The sequence below is a fragment of the Brachypodium distachyon genome, chromosome 5 (assembly GCF_000005505.3).
Source record: "Brachypodium distachyon strain Bd21 chromosome 5, Brachypodium_distachyon_v3.0, whole genome shotgun sequence".
NCBI classification, from domain to species: domain Eukaryota; kingdom Viridiplantae; phylum Streptophyta; class Magnoliopsida; order Poales; family Poaceae; genus Brachypodium; species Brachypodium distachyon.
In genome coordinates, this window is record NC_016135.3 from 27890069 (window position 1) to 27912268 (window position 22200).

General features: G+C 43.4%; 2 protein-coding genes and 2 long non-coding RNA genes across 8 annotated transcripts; 1 reads left to right on the forward strand and 3 right to left on the reverse strand.

Annotated features, from left to right (window-relative positions):
* Window positions 1–5318: 5318 nt before the first annotated feature.
* LOC100824863 lies at window positions 5319–9341 on the forward strand. 5 transcript variants are annotated; one of them, XM_010242340.3, is made up of 4 exons: window positions 5319–7633; window positions 7826–8314; window positions 8525–8811; window positions 8941–9341. In XM_010242340.3, exons 2-4 carry the CDS (start codon window positions 8163–8165, stop codon window positions 9102–9104), a joined length of 603 nt encoding a protein of 200 aa, XP_010240642.1. In that variant the 5' UTR covers window positions 5319–7633; window positions 7826–8162; the 3' UTR covers window positions 9105–9341. The 5 variants fall into 5 exon arrangements, with proteins under 5 accessions (XP_010240642.1, XP_010240641.1, XP_010240643.1 ...); XM_010242339.3 differs by having other exon boundaries at window positions 5319–5697; window positions 5777–8314; XM_010242341.3 differs by having other exon boundaries at window positions 5319–5697; window positions 5845–8314.
* A 1904-nt stretch (window positions 9342–11245) lies between these two features.
* Window positions 11246–12584, reverse strand: LOC112269498. The gene is made up of 4 exons (XR_002961347.1): window positions 12482–12584; window positions 12264–12397; window positions 11748–12151; window positions 11246–11656 (listed from the first exon to the last, which is right to left on the reverse strand). It is a non-coding gene; the product is annotated as an uncharacterized LOC112269498 (long non-coding RNA).
* LOC112269403 lies at window positions 12573–13407 on the reverse strand. The gene is made up of 4 exons (XM_024456099.1): window positions 13384–13407; window positions 13053–13190; window positions 12792–12980; window positions 12573–12710 (listed from the first exon to the last, which is right to left on the reverse strand). The coding sequence occupies exons 1-4, from the start codon at window positions 13405–13407 to the stop codon at window positions 12573–12575; spliced, it is 489 nt and encodes a 162-aa protein (XP_024311867.1).
* A 3571-nt stretch (window positions 13408–16978) lies between these two features.
* On the reverse strand, window positions 16979–18152 carry LOC112269481. Its single transcript, XR_002961324.1, has 5 exons — window positions 18111–18152; window positions 17747–17845; window positions 17319–17444; window positions 17166–17240; window positions 16979–17050 (listed from the first exon to the last, which is right to left on the reverse strand). It is a non-coding gene; the product is annotated as an uncharacterized LOC112269481 (long non-coding RNA).
* Between the last annotated feature and the right edge of the window lie 4048 nt (window positions 18153–22200).

Here is a 22200-nt window from a genome sequence, read left to right on the forward strand (position 1 = left end):
AGGACTCACCGTCTTGTTTTCCTTGTGCATTAAGTGACTGTATGATGGGCGACCCCATGATGCTGAGCCAACTCCATTCACGTGGCTTCATAGGCATACACACTTCTTCTTCTTCTTTTGGAAATCGCAGGAGCTTCTTGAGCCAGTCCACAAAAACGTCTAGCCAGAATCTCGCTCCTTGTCGCACAAGGACTTTTGCTTGAGCCGCCAGCCCCCCGTTCCTCGCACCAGCCAACAGCAAGTCCGAGGCCGAGCAGCTGGCCTTCTTCTCCTCGAGGCTGTGGGCGCCGGCGCCGGCGACGGGGCGCGCGCTCTGGCCGCGCACCAAGTGCGCGCTCCGAATGCCGCGCTCTGCTCCGAGGGCCGCGCCGCGGTAGCCCTGCTCCTCGTCCTTGTCGGCGCTCAGGCTGACCACGAGCGCGCTCCGAATGCCGCGCTCTGCTCCGAGGGCCGCACGGCGGCAGCGCTGCTGCTCCTTCACGGAGGCGGCGATCGCGACGAAGAGCCCCGTCTCGGCGGCGGCCGCGCTCTCCTCGCATTGGGATGTGACGGGGACGCGCGCCGGAGCGAGCACGATATCGCTTGTTGTGTCCTTGAGAGAGTTCTTGCCAGAGTTCTTGATGGAGTTCTTGATTCTTGGCTGCGATACGGCCGCGCCCTCCTCACGTTGGCGTACCACGGTGACGCGCTCTGAAGCAAGCATGGAATCGGTGTCGCTGTTCCATCCGAGTAGACTCTCTCCATTGGTGGAGGAGGAGGAGGAGGAGGAGTTCGTGCGAGTTCTTGACGGGTTCGATTCTTTCTCGGTGAGACTCTTGGCGGCGATGTACGACGGTGTTCCAGAAGCTCTCGCCATTGGATTTTTTCTTGCAGGATAACCAGGTCCTGAGAGTTCTTGACGGGTTCTAATCTCTATCGGAATCCCAGAAATTCGAGGGGCGAAGGAGAGGCTGTCGCCGGCGGAGGAGAGGCCATCGCCGTCGTCACAATCCGGGTCTACACCCACCGCCATCGGAAGCCGCTCTCAGGAGTATCGGGTGAATATTTCGTCGGATTTTATGGTCGGCGGGCTCGCCGGCGTGGAGGTGAAACAGAGCATTCGACGACGAGAAGACGAGTATTTGAGGGGAGGAAGGAGACGACGGGTGGGACCCGGCCAGTTTTTTTTTTATGAGAACCAGGCCAGCCGGTTTTGTTATTCCCAGCCCGGCGCACCGTGGGCCGGCCCATACAGTCCTTTTTGCAACTGATTCTTTTGATTTTTTTTCTCAAAAAAGAAGAAAATTCTTTTGATTTTGATTTTATTTTTTATCTCTTAAATAATGAATTTCGACCATTTACTTGTGGGATTCAGCGCACGATATCTTAAAAATTAGATGCCATGTTATATATATTCTTGGATGGCTGTTTTTTGGCTAGACATTAGGTTGTTGTCATCTTTGCTTGTCAGGTAACTCCATCTGATCCTATATTCTTGCTCAAATTTGCCCAAATATGGATGTATCTATTCTTAAAAAGCGTCTAGATACATGTAATATTTCGACGACAATTTAGGATTAGAGTGGGGTAGATAAGTAAAATATGAAAGAAACATTACGTGAGGAAAAGGAGATGCGATCTCCGGGAGACTCCAAGTGACTACGGCTTCTATGCCCTCCGCGGCTGCCCGCCCCGTTTCCGATGGCCTTCCTGGTGTTGGAGGTGCGGCGGATCCCAGACGCTTGCTGATGGAAGGATATTTTTTCTCTTCCTGTTTTAGGTTTTTTTGGTGTGTTCTTCGAGATGACGAGGCAACGGCGACATCTTGCAGTAAAAAAAGAGCTCACATCATATCCAACATGGAAAACATACTTGAACAAAATTTGCAATACTCATAAAATCATCGTGACATCTTACTATGTTTTTTTTAACAAAAAGACATCTTATTTATGTGCACGCATCAAGACATATATGGTCTTGCAGCATATCGAAACAACCGTCACAACATCGAAATCCTAAGTTGCTTTTACCATCAACAATGAAAATCCCAAATTAAGTACCCTTCTAAATCCACCATTTTTTGGGTACCGACCTCACCAGCTTGGGCGCGTTAGCGAAAAATCCAATGACCTGACCACCATAGACCCAATTCTTGTGATCCTATGGTGCCATTATGTTTGGGATGCGGGACGTGGCGACGCTCGAAGGAGCTCGTAAAGGAAGAGCTTGTTCACGCTATGCATACGTGTAATGCGACTCGTGAGGTCCATGCGTGCATACGGTAGCAAGTGTGGCGTTGGAGGGTGTCAAGTGGGATCCCACCAATATCCCTCTTTTAGTTCATTTTCAATTTTAGTTTAAATTTTGAGCTAAGATTTTGAATTAGTAAATCCCACAAATGAACTAAAAGGGAGATTTTAGTGGGATCCCACTTGCAATACATATATAGTAGACACGATCTAACTGACTTTCCTGGGATCCGACTTGCAGAGAGTGAGAAGATTAACCACCTATTGTTTCCCTCTTAATTGTTGATTAAATTGGCTCCAGTTCCAATGTTTGTACAAGGTTCTGCACCATTTGACCTTAGGCTGGTCATAATGCATGGTAACTTAGAGCAGTAACATGTCTTTGTTACTACTCTAAGTTACTATCTCCACAGTGGGTAATAACATATATGTGGTGTCATGCATTGTGTCATTTATTAGATTGTAAACTCAGTTTGCTTTGGTTTGTGTGATGTTATGGTAACATATCTAGTTACCACAAACCTCTCTCTCCTCATTAATAACATGCCACATTACTAAATTTGCTTAGTTAGCACTTATATTACCATCTTTGTTACTTCCACTATGACTAGCCTTATTTCTTGCAAATGTTTTACCTGATTAATTGGCAAGTTTGGGCATCTACTAAGTAATTATTCAAAATTGACAAATTATCTTTCGTGGATTCAGACATGTTCGGTATCATTCGAGTCAAATGGATAGGTGGTTCAGAACTGCTTGGCGTAACGCAGTGGCTTGTTGTATAGCAATTATCTTCTTTTGCTCTTTATGTTCCTCAAAATATTTAGGATTGAATATGATTAATTAATTAATTAATTAATGTGTGGGGCTGTGATTTTTCAAACAATGCAGAATGTGTACAATAGGCTGAGAACTCAGCATGGAACCTACGACTGCGCAATATCGAGAAAATAATGCCAAGGTAGTGCATATATTTGATGATGGGCCAACTAATGAAGAAGCACATCCAAGTTAGATCCTGTTGCTATTGCTGCACTTATTTTTTTCTAGGTGTGCTTATTCCCAAAATTTATGTTCAGCCAAAAAGAAGATAGCTAACTATGGATACGAAAGATAATCAAGGGCTGTAGATCAACTATCCTTCAGCATTTTTGAGCATTGCTGGGTTTGCCCAAAGATAATCACATGAAGACGCACACGAGGACCACCAAATTATGGCCAAAGGCACCTGTCGTGTCTTGTCTATTTATTTCTCTTGTAAATATCACGTTACAACCCTCTTAACCTGGTTGTGTATATACACACACACTACCCAACCAGCTTAGCTAGGACCAGAACACCTACACGGAGTAGTACTCCTACTTCTGAACGGACTCACCCAGTCACCCGTGGCAGCACTTGCCATCTAGTTAACCTTGTCCAATTACAACTAGGAATCCACTCCGAATACAACTAGAACTCTAGCTATTACGTGTACTATTTTCATTAGCCAAGATTATTCCAACAATCTCCTCCTAATCTTGACATGTCTTCCGTGCTTCCCTGATCTTGACTCATCACAGCTTCACGAATCGACTCAGCTCAACGCATGGTCTTGACTCCCAGCCACGCTAATCATGTGCACTACACCGTACACTCCTAGCGCAATACGTGCTAGCTAAACCCATATCTCCACGTAGAGACATGGCCTCATTGAAGAGATTCACCTTCACTGGTTACCGCCTCACAATACTCTTGAGCTTCCGTCTTCTTGCCGAGACACACAGATGACCATCCGCCATCATGTCTGCACGCACGTCTTCGCCCTCAGTGATACACCTCATCGGACAGCCCTTCAACCCTGACGCATCTCCACTGCAACAGAGTCTCACACAGACGAGCACTTGGACACAACCACGACTAACAGACGCTGATCTGGACACACATAACTCTTCGATGACGATCTTGATGAGATTTCCCAGTACCACACCTTGGCACCACAACCCCCATCGACGATAGTCAACGTCCTTGCTGACGAAAGTTTGCCCTGATGCCGAATACTTTCCGGCAATCAGTATTATGATCTTTCGTTACTAGAAGATCGCCCCCCCCTGACGACGACTCGATCGAATCCGCTGAACGCTCCTCCATGCACGCACAGCCACCGATTACCCGATCTGATCTGCGGACACCGTTCCGCTGCTGATTGCCCGCCTCGAGGCGCTAGCACATCGCCTCCCCGGGGCAAGCGCGTCTTCAAAATTGGACCTTGCTCTGATACCAAATGTTGGGTTTGCCCAAAAATCAATTACATGAAGACCACACGAGGATCACCAAATTATGGCCAAAAGCACCTGTCATACTTGTCTGTTTATTTCTCTTATAAATCTCACGTTACAACCCTCTTGACCTGATTGTGTATATACACACACACTACCCAACCAGTTTAGCTAGGACCAGAACACCTATACGGATTAGTACTTCTACTTCTAAAGACTCACCCAATCACCCGTGGCAGCACTTGCCATCTAGTTAACCTTGTCCAATTACAACTAGGAGTCCACTCCGAGTACAACTAGAACTCTAACTATTGCGTGTACTATTTCATTGGGTAAGATTATTCCAACAAGCACTCCCTTCAAGGTAAAGAGTAGCTGGAAAGAGGTACATGATTTGCTAGCTATTGCATGTATGGAATGTGTTCGAATGTAGTTCGAGGTGTCTATGCACATGGTTAATAGTTATATAGGGCAAATTTTAGAGACCCCTTTATTCGAGAGAGTAGGGTTGGTTTACTTTTTGCATGTTGTAAACCTATATCATTCTGAATATTCATTTTAGTGATGAACTTATGTTATACATCTTCTAAGTACTTTCAAATGTTGTCTGTTTGAAACTCTTGATACATCAACATTTTTCTATTTGTACGATTTTTTATTTGACAACTATTCAGTATCAACTGCCACACAGATAACCTGTGCTCCGCCATAATTGACCATGACACATATGTAAGTGGCTCGGCACAGAAAATGGTAATAAAACCCATCTTACTTCAAGAGAAATGACATCTGGCTTACTAGTACATACATACTCCCGATCTAACTGACATCGTCCATTCATTTTCAGCCGTAGGATAAAATGAACCGCTCAGATCACCACTGAACTCCCGATCCCGATCCAAACCGCGACGGCGGCGCCACCCGTCCATCGCCGCCGCCGCTGCCTCCCATCCGCATCCCTTGCCGCCACCGCTGCCTCCCAGGCGGACGCACGGCGCACGTGGGCGGGCTCGCTACGCCCATGTATGCATGGGAATATGGGATGCATACTCGTCGCGGCCGTCCCGTGCCCGGACTGCTCCTAGCGCACCACCTGCCCGCGGCGTTCCCCTGGGCCTCGCCTCTCCCAAGTCCCAACACCTGCACCATGCGGGCCGCCGCAGTGTACTGTGTATCTAATCTACCAACCTGCAGCAAGCTGTTGAGCCAAGGTGAGGCGCTTGATTTTGTTTGGCTGCAGTGCAGGCGCATAGCATTCTTACCTTAGTCTCACCATTTCTGTTCTTTTAGCAATCCATTCTTTTCTAATGTTCCATGTGGTGGTTGAAAATGATGATGTGCCGACGAGGATAATTCAGGTATTGACTCGAGAAAAAGATGGAAAGGTGACTTTCATACCAGTGAATAGAGTGCACGCTTCGATTGCCAATTGTCCACAGAGTTCTGATTTAGTTCCATTCTTAAAGCAGTTAAAGTATCCCGCCAATCATCGTCATGCTTTTGAGCAGATGTTCTGTTGTTTTCCCCTTCCAATCGACGTCTAAATCTTTTGTTGAGCTATACGGTTAATTTAGTTCAGGCTCTATTCTGATCGCTTGATCAGTCTTATCCTTATCTGCATTAGCATGGCTGGTGTTGCCTCTTTGTCATCATCTCTTCTGTTCATCTGTTGCATGTACCCATCTCGCCTTTGGTCTGTCTTATCCTTATATGTATTCTCATTCAGTTTGTGTGGATTATGGTAAGCATAACGCTGCTCAGGTTGCTGTTGAGACTCTATTTTCTGAACAGAGGTCCATTGAAGATAGTGGCTTACTCTAATTAGGAGGCAGACTAGAAGTTTGCATGTTTACCTCAACCATATTTGATCAATATAAGGTTGTGAAGCTCTTGAGGTCCACCTAAACACAATTCTGTTACTAATGTTTTCGATATACCATCAGGGGGCTGTTGCCTGTTGGTATTTGTTTCATTCTGTGTTGAAACTTCTCTAGTATCATGTTTGCTGAACAAGCCATTCCAGTTTTTTTAGTGCATGAACTTTGTTTGTTTGACAGGGCATTAGAAATGTAAAAGAAAGGTGCTCTTCATGTAAAAATCTAGATTATTATACTGGTGGTAACAGACACTTAGTTTGACCATTCATTTATGGATGTTGGCACATACATACACTTTGTGTTTACCTGCAATCATGTACATTGGTTGTTCTATGGCCATCAAACAGCTCTCTCTATGTTGTTATTTAGTTATTTCTGCTATCGAAGATCAGACATAGGTAGAAGCTTCAAGTGTTGACCGACAAATCTATTTTTTCTAGAATGCGACCGACAAATATTTGGTGCTGACCCAAGACAAGCAACCCCATTGAAGTGCTATGTTGGCATAATAAATTTCGAGTGTTATTACACTACAGTTTATATTGATATTTTTTTGAGTAATTTTACATTGATGGTCATCGAAAGGGGCAAGCGATAGGAAGAGGCTGATGCTTGTCATGACATGGTATAAATTGTTGAAGTTTGTTGCATAAAACACTATTTTGGTCTAAGTTTTTGTACATTTTATTTTTCATTATTCCATTGCATTGTACGAGCACTTAACTACATTTCTTGATATTGTAGTTAAACCGGTGTTTTTCTCATTTTCTCAGGCAGATACTATTGTAATCTTATATTGAAATAATAGTTTGGTGACTTTGTGGATTAGTATCCTCTTGTGATCAGTTTTCCATCATTGTCTTACATTGTCTCGACCCTTTAGCATCTCAAATATAGTCAGCATAAAAAGAGAGACCGTACCTTGATTCTGACAATGGAATTCGGGTTGCAACATCATTGTCATTCTTTTATTTTCTCTTTTCAGATTTTGGTTCCTGCTAAATGTTGGCTTGTCTTGCAGATGCCACCTTGTGTTTTTGAGTTCTAATTGCTTGCTATCATGATTTTCGTGGAAACTGAATCAATCGCCTCTTTTCTTAAAAAAAAGGGACCGACCTCTTTAACATTCAGGATGGAGGCAATGCTTCACATATAACTTGGTTTGTGCAGAGATTTGATAATTATAAGCATCTTCCCTTTTTGAACTGTTTGGAATGAAGATTGCATACCCCTTGTACCATTTTCTTCTAAAATGGTCAGGCACTAGAAGGTATGCTGTTTGCACTTCTGAATTAAGTACCTCCGAATAAAATATCAGCTCTCAATACTTTAAGCTGGACGATATTTACTCACCTATAGGGTAGTTTTACCAGTAGTACAATGATATTCATGATATGAAAGCTATCACATACTCCTGGTTGATTGTTTGGATAGCGCACAATTTACATCTTCATCTCTGCAGATTGGCATGGTTGAGTGCCTTGAATTTGGGGATATATATAGTATATAACAGCGGGAAGCGCCGTCGATCGGAAGATGAAGCAGGAGGTCTCCCTGAGGTTGCACGGCACAGAGTCCCAGGAGGCGACGCTGGATATGTTACATGTAGTTGATACCTCTAAACATGTAGCAGGTCCGGAGACGCCAAGGGCTGCCTTGGGATTATTATTTTTTCTGTTGGATTGGATTAGGATTAGGATTAGGATTCCGAGGTTAGAATAGATCTACCGCCGATTGCTCGTTCCTATATTATTCCCTCCAGAGATCGACACGCCTACACAAGTACGACCATCATCCATATGGGATCCTTCTTCTCCTACCTTGCCGGCGCCAAGATTTCACCTTGCAGTTTACGCCTCCCTCTCACCGACGCCGAGGTCAAGACTGCCGCTTTGTCATATGATGCCATCATGGCGATTGGTGTCCAAGGCCCCAGCCCGCTCATGCAGGAGTGAGTTCTTCCTCTTCCTTACCTATATATACTCCCTCCAATTCTAAAACCACGACAAGAATTTAGAATCTGAGGAAGTATTTCCCAATTTCGATTCCTCGGAATCTATTTATCTGCTAGTATCTCTTTTATAGATTGGACGAATTACGGATGATACACATACGGATAATTGACAACGAAATTAACGCGCATATGTTATGTGCAACACAGGGAGCTCGTCGCCGGCTATCACTGGAGACTTGCCCGTGAGGCCCTCGAAGAGTACAACTACGACAACCAGGATCGGCCCGAGTTCCAGTATCTTATTGGGAAGACGGCCATGGAGGCCAAGAAGGGGATGCAGATCACGGTCGCCTGCGTCGGTCTCAGGGAACATTTCTGGTACCACGTCAGCTTCTCGGCTCGCCGCAAGGGCCAAGACGAGCGCCGCTTCTTCGCCGAGCTACGCTACGATCCATACTTCCACGAACTGTTCGTCGAAACCTGCACCATCTTAGGTACGTTTAATCGTATGATTTGATCTCGTTAGAATTCCTCTCAAGTAACTCAGGGCGTTATCAGCTGTGGATGTGTAGTTTGTGTAATTGAATCTCTCTCTGTGTATTATCTTTTTTTCATCTCAACAGAAGAGCCGTTGTGCCGCTTCAGAAGCAGCTGCGCATTCTGTCCAGATGACTCCGAGATTTTGCACCCGAGCGAAACGGAGTTTGCGTGTGGAAAGGAGGGACACGAGAAGGAGTTCTTCCGCGAGAGAGATATTCTTCGGAGACCGTTCCTGAAAAGATCATAGGATCGACGATGATAACTCAACTCTTAGAGTACTCTGCTTTTTATTGTAGGCTATATAGCTATTGTTTTCTCTTTTTCTCTACCCTCTGCTCTCACTCTCTGTATTTGTAGTTAGCATGGTGTGCATAGTTTTAGTAAAACAAATTGCTCAAATAGACATGTACCTTGTGTCAAATCAATGATAGTTTCCGAGCTCTTTTACGGGGCAAATCATCAAATCTTAAATAAGGACTTTTCATTTCTCTTAACTCAATGGATGTAATTTATCAAGAACCATTTTGATGTGAATCAGCAACCACGATTACAATAGATGTACGATAGTGGCCAGAGAATATGGATTACGAGTGGGTAACCAAGGTGGTGCACAAATTAAGGCACACCCCAACTTCCAGCTAGTTATTACCATTGGGGAGCTGATCTCCAGTCCAGCATGGCGTGTATGAAAAAGAGTGTTGTATGAATTCATGGAGATCCACGAAATGATCATAGCATGTCGGGTAGATGTTTCCCAAGTCCTGAAGCTTCGAAGAATTCAAATGATAGGCCCATGCTCTCTTCAAAGATTCACCTACAAAGACAACTTCTTTGTGAGGATGAAATCCAAGGATGGAAATGTATTCATTGTAGCGCTCTTCAGTCGTATCTCTAGTGTCAAGAACATCATCATTGTCAGAATCCCAATCCAAGTTATTTTCCGGCGGTGCTTGTTCACCGTCGTCGTTTGGAAATTTAGAACCATAGAAATGGTAGTTGACATCTTCCATGATCCAAGGCCCGCGAACTTGCAGGAAGTCAATTATGATAAATACATACATTAAGTGATTGATTTTGTTTCATAGAAGCACATTGATACCATGCCAAGGAGGATCTTCATCTACAATCTTTGCCGCACGAAGGAACATCAGTTCACATAGGAATTTTATCAATCACCTATGAAGCAAAACCTGCAAGCAAGTAAACGATCTGGAGTGAATATGACATGGAGAAGCAGATGGGAAGATCAAAGCACAGATGAGCGCAGCGAGAAGCTTAACTAATAATACTCATCTTATTCCAGAGGCATCAGACTATCAGAGACTCAGAGGGACCACGAACTCCTGGAGGGGAAAGATTGCGGCTCGCCAACTCCGATGAGGGGAGGATGTGCGTCGCTGCTAGGGATGTTGCCACCGGTGGCTTTTTTTTTGCTAGGGATCTAACACCGCTACACTGCTAATCTGCTACTGCTTGGTAAACATAGACACGGTGGGGAGGGGAGGAGAAAGAGGGGTTGAATATAGAGACGCGGTGGGGGGAAGGGAGGAGACGCACTCCGGAAGGGGACTCAAACTCATGTACGACAGCCAGCTGATGGAAGCCAATAAAATGGATGGAGCGCCTCTTCTCATTCTGCCGCAGGTCACGTTGACGGTTACTGGCGCATTGAAGCTTGGGAGAGGAATAATAGCGACGGCTACGTGGAAGATGAGAGGTCATCCGGCGGTTTTCGGTGCTGGCATGGAGGGACGGCCCGGCCAGCAGCAGGAGCGCCGCTATCCCTAGCTTTTCCCTTGCCGGCGAGGAAGTTACGGTGTTTTTTGTTTTTTTTCAATTGACACCGAACGTGGCTCTGCCCCTTCGCTCGGCCTTGGGCCTTGAAGCCTTGGAGCACCACGATTCCCTCTGCCCCTTCGCACGGCCTATACAGACCACTAATTGGGCTGGGCTAATTAGCATCAAGAGGAAAGACTCAGGTTAGGAACGTTAATCCCAGCTGTAAACATGGCATCCAACGAAGCAAATATTTCAGATGACGTGGAAGCATGTGGTTTCAGCTTGCAAACATTAACTGCACTTATTAACTGCACTTAGTGGGGATGAATCTTATAGAGATTATAGATATCAATCGGTCTGTGCTGCAACTGCAGGAACGATGGTAGACGCCCTAATTGCATATATGCTGCATACATTACATATCGGTTTGAATTAACTTGGTGCGTGCTGCCCGGCCGGGTTTGGAGCTAGCAGTTACGTAAGAGAATATCGTCCCAGTTCATTCATCACTCTTATTGCATAGAACTAGATAAAGAGCAACTAGATAAAGAGCCGCAGTTCTAGAAAAGAAACTAGATAAAGAGCTAGCGGATACATAAGAGACCATCTTCCCCCTTCCTTCATCACACTTCGTACACCAGTAGCACAAGAGATGTTTCTTCTCACTCTTCACACAGCAAAAGACTCCTCACTCTTCACACATAAGAGAATATCTTCCCAGGTAGCATTATCCTTTTTCTAGCAGTTACATAAGAGAATATCTTCCCAGTTCATTCATCACTCTTGTCATTGCATAGAACGAGATAAAGAGCAGCTAGATAAAGAGCCGCGGTTCTAGAAAAGAAACTAGATAAAGAGCTAGCAGATCCATAGGAGACTATCTTCCCCCTTCATTCTTCACTCTTCGTAGCACAAGATGTTTCTTCTCACTCTTCACACAGCAAAAGACTCCTTCTCACTCTTCACACAGCAAGACTTCCTCCCTGTTCCCATCAGTTGTCTTCATCGGACTTCAGAAAACTGCAAACCGAACCAAATTATAGACTTAAATTTAAGAAAAACCGAGAATCTAACACGAATTAAAAACTGAGAAAAAAATGAGACAACTTACTCCAGAAAAAGCTTCCAGTAGCCACCTACGCATCAACGCTCTCAAAACAGGAATCCGGCGATGTTTTAGCAAGAACAGCCTTCGGCCTGCAAGAAAGCTAAAGACATACCCACCCGGACTGTCCTTAAAAGTCATCAACTTCTTAAACTTAGCTTCAAATTCCCCGAGTGCCTGATCAGCACGTTCATAGCTCCACAGCGAGTTATCTACTGTATGCAAATGGTAGAACATCCTGAGTGTGACAGCATCGTCCGTTTCTAGGTCAGAAAGCCAAAGAGATATCACAGCATAAGACAGGTCACTCCACTCTTGTATGAGGCTAACCATCAAAGCATTAGGCCGACCAGTGTAAGCGCTGAAAGCATAAGTGTGAATCATCTGCTGCACCACCCAGAAGCGCATCCCTTGAGAGGACAAAAAGGAACATTACGATCAAGAATTGATAGAAGAAACATTGATAGACAACCTTAAACAGTGATAGCAGCAGAGAAGTTAACAGAAATAAAACAAATTTACCTTCACCAAGGAGGAAAAAGAGTGTGTCTTTGTAGACAATTCCAACAGCGTTGGTGAAGTCCCCATCATCAGCATGCCGTATGAAAAAACTGAATAGCTTTTTGAAAATCCCTTTGTTGATCTACACTGACTCACTGACAGAAAAGAACAAAAATATGAAACCACCTAACACAAAAACCACCAATTACAACAAACGAACATAAAAGGCAGGGACTTACAGTTTTTGATACGCCATATCATACTAGCAGGGCCTTACTTGCATGAACAGATGTCGAGGAAGTTCAGCTCCGTTGAAAGCAAACCAGGGCTTCAGGAAACGATCTTCCCCAGGATGGAGAGCACGAAAAGCAGCAGAGTAGTTGTCGGCATGCTTGATGGCAATCTGAAGAATGGGCCCTGCGGCACCTTCTGGTCCAGCCATATCAACGATAAGAAAAGTGTTCTCCTCTAGAGGTTTAATGGACATGTGATCAGTTCAATGGACAGGTGATTGGTTTCAATGGACACTGATAAGCAAAGTAACCTAACCTCAGGATTCTTCATATGTGGAGTGGTGACTGGAGCCTGCTCGGCGTTTGCAGCATCAGAGCTAGCAAGGTACACTTGATGATCAACGAGTGCAGAAGCGACTGATATGTGTTCTTCAAGCAACTCCCGGTAAAATGTAAGCAGATCAGCTGGAGTACCCACGGTGTTGAATCCAATCCTTACGATGTCCTGAAGGAGTGTAAAAATGAGTAAACTGTAATTTGTCCTCAATGTACATATTAGTCAGGCTGTAAAACTTACATCATAGGACTTCTGGATGGGCCTTTTCTGAAGAGTCTTCTCAATGGCTCTGTTTCGAGCAAGGTCGAATGCTCTACCATCAACGTGTCTGAGGGCAGACAGCCGATGGGACTCGCGGAGAGAGATCGCAGCCACTCTCTGTTGAGAAATAGCAATGCATAGTTGAGAATATTCTGGACCACTCTGGATAATTGGAGAGTGTTGGGAATTGGTTACGCATATTTGAGAAGATTCTAGAATAGTTTGGATTATTAGAGGAGAAGATATTTAAAAGGAGCCATCTAGTGCCATGAGAGAGGATATGAATATTCTAGAAGGCTTGAGAGGTTACTTGAAGAGTGTTGCAATTTACCATGGCAGGACCTAGCTAGGGTAAGTTTCAAGAATAAGTGAGAATTCTCTAGAACTAGGATACATGTAGAGTATTCTAGAGAATTGTAGTGGGATGTACCACATGGTCTTGTACAAGTATAAATAGGTGTGCTCCCCACCTCATAGGTGTACCACAATCATCACAAGTAGTGTATCACCACACCAAGTAGAGAAGTGAGCTATCATGGTAGGGTTGTGTGTAGGGTAGCCACTAAAAAGAGTGTTGTACCAACATTGAAATAGTGAATAAAGTGTTGAGTTTCCACAAGTTTGATATCCCAAGTAGTGTAGTGTGCAAAGGTCCTCAAGAGTGGGTGTTAGGGTCGCCGCCCGTAAAATCTCTACACCCTCTTGTATCAGCTTCAGAATCCTCAGACATGACTGCAGCATAAAGTATGAACAGGGTCATAAAAAATTAAATACTCATGGAATTCTAGAGAGGGGGCATCAAGTTAGGAATCTTCAGGCATGCTCAATTTGTGACAGATTCTACCAACGTTCAGGGGTTATGACACGTTAGGGGTTAGGGTTAGCAGTGGATACATCATTTACTCTAGCTACCCATGAACAATTAAAACCCGAGAAACAGGGAGCAGTAAGCCAATCTGAAATCCGCTCGGGGGGGCTAGCAGTTACCAACGTTAGGGGCTGGGTTAGCAATGGATTCATCATGAACTCTAGCTACACATGAACAATTAAAACCCAATCTGAAATCTAAGACAACCAACTTTCGGGGCTAGTGGTATAGATCGGTGTTTGTTTGACGAAAAAAGGAAGAAGAACAAAAAAAAGGAACCAAGATTCAAAACTGAGAGGGGTCAGGAGAACCCGACCTAAACGGGAAAAGAGCTCGGAAATTATCAACTACGCGGAAGGAACAAAGGACAATGCGGGACGTGATGAGGAAACCTGTCTTATGTTGGAAAAATTGATGCCTCCGCAGCCGCCTCCACCGCCTCCTGCGCCCCAACAAAACCCTCGCCTCCGCCGCAGCTAAACCCTCTCGCCTCCGCCTCGGTCTATCCAAAATGTGTTGGGGAATGGGAGACCGGAGGGCATCTTTGTATGGGTGGACATATGAATTTGGGCCGCGGCCCCATGACATGCGTTGGCCCCATGGCCGGCCCAAATACTACACTGTGAAAGATGTGTGCGAAGTAGTACAAATCTGGTGCTCTTGTTCCGCAGAAAGACACCAAACTCTGCGACGAACGAATAATCGGATCTTTATTAGTAGGGGTAATTATTCATAGACGCCAGACTGCAACAGAATTCTTACCCATACTCACCAGGAATAACAAGAACGCAGGGGAATAAGACTTGATGCTCTTGTGATGCAGGAGGAGACTAGGAGTGCATAGCACAGGAGTAGCATTGGTGGAGGATTGCATAGCGCAGGAGGAAAGGAAGCCGCCGCTAAGACGGGGGTGCTCTAGGGTTTAGGTTGGGGTTGTGCGCTAATAGGATTGGTATTTATAGAGGAGAAGGATGGGTGATTAACTCGCCTGGGCCCACATCCTTGCATACTTAACTAGTCAATCCGCACCTGGCCGTTTTCTTCGTACACGTTGGGATTCCCTTCTTTATTGCCATCGATCTCGCCGTCTCTCGTTACACGAAGCGCTACTGCCTCTTTTCCACGCATGCGCTCCGTAATCGAAGCGTTTTCGTTAGCCTCGGGCTCTCCTTTCATAGTACGCCGTAAACGAAGCGTTGTTTCCGTTAATCTCGGGTTCTCCTATATTCATCTACGCTCGTCGCTGCCGCCTTGATTCATCTGCGCTCGTCGCCGGCTCGCCTCCGTTGTGCGCCTCTAGAAATTAATTATGCCTTCCCTCCAGAAATTCCCTTGCCATCCTGTGCTCATTTTCCCTGATGTGTCCTATTATGCTACGAACAGCCACCATGCTCTTTAGCAGGATGAAGGGTTCCACAAAATGGGACCCTATTATCATCGCCGATGACCTAGGCAAGCTCATCTGCACCCTCTATATTCATCTTTCCCGGATCTGGTTCACAAATAAGTGTCTGTGTTGCTAGCTTTCTCTCCAACATGCAGGTGAAGAGAGAACGAATAACCCTTCCGCAGCTCGTGCAGAGAAGGACCGGAGTTTGACAAGTCCAGCGGTTCGAGGTAAATAGCTCTATTTAGTCATCAGTTAAATTTGAACATTAACCCCTCAAACAATGTTGTCATGATACAACCCAGCAATGCCCTCTGCATAATGTTTTGATGCTATTCTAAATCTACAAACAACTTTTTCCATACCATAAGGTCCTAACTACATTACGAGCACTGAATACGTCTATATGCCTCTCTCTCTTCTCAACATAATATATTGATTAGATGTCAATATTTGTTCGATTTTAGTTTATAAATACGTCAATTTGGATCCGTCACGAAGAATCGCCTGTGTATTCCTGATTTCCTGCTAAAACTCACCGCCGTCATGTAGATCGATCAATTCTTTGTGATGGATCCAAATTTTCCCCTTCTACAGCTGTACATAAAATTGAACCTATTTCTTCGTTTGATCCGAAGTTTTAGCAACTGGTTTCTTGATTGGAATGAGGAAGCCGGCTCATCTATTGTCCTTCCAACGGTATTTACCCACGGTGACATTCCTGTATTTGCCAAGGTGCTTGAAAGAGATGCTAGAATCTGGGATCGTCCAATGCATAAAGCTCTGAAAAATGATTTGATTGAGCATATTTGGAAAAAGTTCAAGCCACGGTAGATTATCTCCGTATCTTCATCCATGTAATGCTAAATATATTTTATATAATTAAGAAGTATTATATTGGCACTTCATTGTTATTATGAATTTATTATTCAACTTTATATTCATGAACTTATCCATGTGTATCAACAAGCAAAATTTCATATTGATACAAGCCACAAAGAGACCACAATGTTAAAGTATTACCATGGATCCTATAAAGCAATAAATGCAAGTTTCTATGTTACCACTCCTATGACATTGCTCACTATAGAGGTAGTAACTTATAGTAACAAAGACATGTTACTCTAAATTACCATGCACTATGACCAGCCTTAAGAAAAGAAGGGAGTATTGAACAATGAAGACATATAAGGTTAGTCAAGATTCTTGTAGTATTGTACCAACTAAGAAACCGCCAGAGCATCATGGATTCATGAATTGAAAAGGCAGGTTCCATACCACATTATTATTACCAAATAAACTCTTTAGTAAACATTTTCAATTCAAATAATTCTATATACTGTGCCAAGTTTATTACTGAGATAACCAAAAAGGTATTCTAACATGAGCACGACAGATGGTCTACGCATTAAAATAACAGTACCTGTGCACTAGATGTAAAGCATTCAAGCAGTGGAAATAAATCTTTGTCGGAGTTGGGAAGTTGCTGCCACTTCGTGATTAATGGAGGCATGAATATATCTAGATATTTCGTTTGCATGACATCATAAAGGAATTAACATGCTGAAAACCCAGATTGAGGAAATCATCACAGAAGAATATCTAATTAATACAAAGAACAAGCATTAGATGAATTCATCAATGTTGAACCTGGTATAGCTCTGCTCCAACAGCATCAGCAAGAGTACCAAGAGCGTCATAGAGTATCCGAAGGTTTCGCCTCTAATCAAAAGAATAACGGTGTTAGAGCAAAGAAAAGGAGACTCGAGGAAGTGCTTGTTGAATGGCAGTGCCCAATGCAGTTGCAAATTTTATGAATGTTTAAGTTCTCAAGAACCTGGTATTTCCCATATGCACACATGAGGTGCTGCAGAATAATATCCAGTCGGGGCACTAGTTCTTCTGCAGCCTCCTGAAAAATAGGTACCAATATTTAGTAATTATTCACAAGATCTCGGTGCGGGAAACCAACCGAAGATAGTCAAATCACCTCTTCCAGTGTTGCAAACGCAGAACAAGCAGCCTCCTGCACTCTTTTGTTGGTATCTAATATCCTTCTGAGCAAACCTATGAGAATCTTATCAAATTGTTCACAACCATTCGGATGGCCAAGGCTCTGTACCACAAATGTCATAAGAAGTTAAGAGCCACAGATCTACTACATGAGCACGCATAAACAAGGAACCAAGTCCACATAAGTATATACCCCATTCTCCCAAAGCATTAGGAATACATACATGACACTGGGCATATTTTAAAATAAGTAGCCCCACCAATGCAAACTTAAACATACAACATAAAGTACATATAGTATTACTACCAAGCACCACATGTTTTAATTGCATTGCACATGGTAGAAAATTAGAAATTATTCCAAACAGATGAGGATAGCAACAACAAATATGAGTATTCTGTTACCTGAACAATGAACTTGCTATATCGAGAGAGGGTCCAACAAGTAATACTCCGTATAAGAGGAAACTTGTCATCAAGAAGTGGGATTAGGAAAGCAACAATCTGCAGTTGAACAGAACATCTCAGAAAGGGTACAGTGTATTGCAATTAATGCAATTAGATAGGTGACAACAGGATAATTATTCATACTAGATACTAGAATTGTAACTTACTGCAGTTCAAAATTCCAATTCAGATAACAGAAGCCAGTAAGATTAATAGGTATGCGTTCTAAATGGCATTTGCTCATTTGACCATAGCTAAAGATAGACTGCAAACGTGGTCTTGCAGAGCGCATGGATAAATCAATAATTAGTCATTAAATTACCTGTGGAAGGTGGGGATATAATCAAGTAATGCAACCCTCTGCTACAGCACCAATAGACAAAACAGTAGCTTCCCGCTCCTTTCAGACATTATCATCTGTCCAGCCCAAATTTTGCTGCAAATTACATAAATTAATTTATGTTATCCAAAGGATGCAACGTTGGACACAGAGTGCAGCAATAGATATTGTACCAAGCGCCAACTATAACAGAAGGCACTTGAACGGGTACACTTGGAAAACAAGCCAATGATGCCAGGGGCAGGATTATGAAGCTGCCAGTTACTTGACATACTGCAATAACTAGTTTCACAGTTGGGACATATTCGATCAACATCACAACTTTAGGTAATAGCTTTTAAGGTTTCCGTGCCACTAGTCAAGCCAATTCATAACTGACAAGCTTAAGCAATTATCACAAATCTTATCTAAGGAGCCTGGTTTATTTGACTCCTATAAGAACCTACGATTATACTTCCTCCGATCCATAATAATTGTCGCTGATTTAGTAATAATTATCGAGACCAATCAGAAGGCATTTCGTTTTTTGTCACACACGAGTAAGGGAAGTTCGTCTAGGCAACCATTTGGTTAGCACTAAAACTGTAAGTTGAGACATTTTCTTAGCAAACTATCCAACCTTTCATAATCAGTTAGTTTCATATTCTTCCACACCTTTGCCTAACCTGTCACCACCGATTTTTACCATCACAAAAATATGTGGCTAACACACTTCGACAAGGAAACTGTGGCAATTTATAGTATTGAACCAAACATACCAACAATTTACAGGGTCAGATCAGGAGTGCTGCTAGACCAAGTGCCTCATTACTAACAGATATTTAAACTCTGATGCTTTAATATGGCTGAAACAGGAGAGGCCACCAACAATAGTAGCAAGCATTATAAAAAATTCATTTCTCTGACACTACAATGAAAAGGGATTCTAGAGACACTAGAGATCCATTCAATATGACAAATCTGAGTTCTGCACATTCACTCCAAGCAGGCTGGCTTCTTCTTCTTCTTTTTCTGTCTAGAACCACTTTCAGATACCGGCTCCCCCTGATTGCAATCCATTCAGACACTCCTCCCATTGTCATGAGAGGATTGATGTTTGTTCTGCTTGAGGAGTTACATTTCCAGGTGGAATCTGGCTCTTCCCAACTGAGAGAAACCTTCCATCCGCTGGTAGCCTTGGAACGGAGGAAGCTCCTGTTGATTTGATCTCCCTAACCCTCGCTGATTCCCTCTTCCACCACCCTTCCCACGACCATGTCCCATTGAACATATTAAACAAATGATTAGGTCCCCTGCTTGTCTAGTAATAGCATGGCTGGTATTTGAAGGCCCAGCTGAAGCCCAATGTACAGCAGCAGTACTAGTCGACACAACAGAATTAAATGATTCAACTATATTGGACGATGGCAGGAGAAAAATCTACTGAGAAATTGAAATTTCTTAATCGCTTGAGATACAATCGCTCTCTTTTACTTGATGCTGCTTATGACACTGTTGATTATTTCATTGCATTTAAGTATAACAATGGTGATGCTATTTGCAGGATCCCTTTTTGCGCCTGACTGGGCCGTCTCGGGGAATTCTAGCTATAAACCCGCTTGAGTTTGAAGTGCAACTAAGGGTGAAGGGCATTTCGATGTCTTGGGACAGAACCTTGATCATGCAGACATCCCATTACTCCCATGGTGACGGTACTTTGCTTCGTAATGTTTACTTTGACAATTGCCTTTGCACAGCTCAGTTAAGCTTGGAACAAATTGAGAACGCAGTCCAGGCCACTTTCTTGGGTGTCCGCATCATTAAAGGAGGAAGTTTCAGTTATGGAGGACGAGTTGTGATTAGCCAGGGTTCCACTATGGATGCCAATGAGGTCGTCTTGCTCGATTCTCGTGGAGAACTGCCAATGGGCACGGACGGTCACATTGATCTGTCAAGGCGTGTGGTTTCTGTTGAAATAAATCCAGGGCATGAAAATTTAGAAGGCCTGAAAGTTGTCCTTGAAGCATACTCGGAGTCTGGTCGGGGTATTGCTGCACAAGGTGATGTCATGTTTAAGCCAAAACTTTGCAACATAAGCCAAGCTACATGTGACCTTATTCCCCCAAAAAAAGAAGCTACATGTGACCTTGGCGGCTATCAGGTGGAGATTACTGTTGCTTGGTCTGTCTCTGCTTCAAGCAGGATGTATTTTTAGGGATTGCTAGGGATGGTGCTCAGGCATGAATCCTGTTATGAAGTATGATATCCTGTTTTACCACTGGTTTGTTTGTTCAAGCATCTGTGTTTTATTTGTGACTGGATCAGTTATGTAAGATGCGTACCTGTTTGTGATTTGTACTAGAGTATAACTTATGCTGTGTCCTGATTTGTGCAAGTCTTTGTGTGTAAAGTATTTCTGTTTTGATTGTTGCAGCAGCTGTAGTATGCAAGTGCCTGAACTTGTGTAGATATATCATGTTATTGCTAGAATGGTGCTGCGCGAGGCTGACCTGTGACCTTGATTCACAGATATCACATGGTCGCAGTAGGTCACATAGAGAGGTATTTACACTTTACAGGCCGAGTGGCCTGAGATATCAGGATGTAAATGGCTGCCCGTTTAGGCACCGGTCACGCATGCAGACACGCATCGGGAGGCAAACACGGTAGCAAAACACACTAAAACAGCTAGTATGCGGGCTTTCCGGCGCCGTTTAAGCAGCCGTTGACATCCCTACTGAGATGCGGTTCACAAGATAGAATTGAAGCCAAGCTTGGGTAACCTGGGATGTTTATGCTAACAAGACAGGATTGACGCGTGCAGCAAAGGCTGTGACTGAGAGGGAATGCATACACAGAGAGGCGCAGCAAAGTCGGCAGCAGTGGACTGAAGAGGGTGCACCTGCGGGGAGAGTGGATGAGCACGATCAGGCAATGGAGCTGTAGGAAATGCACAGGTATTCTTTTGTGCAAAATCAAGTGTCATGGAATGTGCTGGGGAGTTGTGCTTACGAAAGCAAAGATCTGTCGTTCCTTGATTCTACCCGCACGAACAAAGCTAGGCCAATTTGTGGTGATTGCTGCGCTGCCGTCTTGTCCTTTCATGAGTCCAACTCGAGAGGTGAGGGAAGTCCCGCCGAGTTAATTTCTACTCCGGAAAATTACCTATCTCCAAGTGGTTCTCCATAACTGAAATTCAACGAAAAGCTCATTTCAGCTCAAATCCTTACAATCAAGCTCCCATGGAACCTTTTTTATAATGAAGGTTTAGACAATTTATTCACTTATGCAGTACACACGAAGCTATTCTAGCTCCTTGGATTGTGCATGCAGATTGATCTATTCCACTGATATACCATGATTAGACAATAAGCCAAAACGCTGCAAGTATGGCTAGTCATGATTTAGCTCCACATAATCATTTGCCTAGTATCTCCCACATAATCACTTGCCTGGTATTCCCAAACATGATACTCCCTCCGATCCATATCAATTGTCTCAAATTTGCCCAAATATGGATGTATCTATGCTTAAAAAGCGTCTAAATACATATAATATTTCGACAATTAATATGGATCGGAGGGATTAATGGAAAATTTAAGTATATGCAGATCTCAAACTACGCATTCATGGTACATGAATGCACTTATTCAGATTAAACAAAATCACCTAATTTAGGGGACAAAAAATATGTAGGCACATTTATTTTTTGCATTCTACCAAAAATTTCTTATCTATGGAAGAGCACTGGTAACATCAAACCTATGATGGATAAAAGTACATTTCAGAAAAAACTGAGATATTCAGAAGCAGCGCAAAGCCTATGCAGAGGAAAATGAAGAGAAAATAAGCAGGAAATCTGGGAATAAAGAAGAATTAAGTCCTTATAGTTCTTAAGTTATATATATGAGACAATTTATGAATAAACACAAATATTTGACCGTGTACTACATGCTAAAGAAGAAGAAACTTGTAAAAGAACCTGGGGAGTGTTCTCATTGCTCTGTAATTCAAGAATAGGCATTATTTATAGGCCACATACTATACAAAGATTAAGCCATTCAATTATTTTTTGTTTATATGAGTATCTTTC

Bases quoted from the DNA above. Each gene is read 5' to 3' on its own strand.
- LOC100824863 (XM_010242340.3), top strand. From the start codon at position 8,163: ATGGGATCCTTCTTCTCCTACCTTGCCGGCGCCAAGATTTCACCTTGC. The intron at 8,315-8,524 runs GTGAGTTCTTCC...TGTGCAACACAG, and splicing joins CCCAGCCCGCTCATGCAGGA to GGAGCTCGTCGCCGGCTATC. The intron at 8,812-8,940 runs GTACGTTTAATC...TCATCTCAACAG, and splicing joins CGAAACCTGCACCATCTTAG to AAGAGCCGTTGTGCCGCTTC.
- LOC112269403 (XM_024456099.1), bottom strand. From the start codon at position 13,407: ATGGTAAATTGCAACACTCTTCAA. The intron at 12,981-13,052 runs GTAAGTTTTACA...ACACTCCTTCAG, and splicing joins CCATCCAGAAGTCCTATGAT to GACATCGTAAGGATTGGATT. The intron at 12,711-12,791 runs GTTAGGTTACTT...TTAAACCTCTAG, and splicing joins CACATATGAAGAATCCTGAG to AGGAGAACACTTTTCTTATC.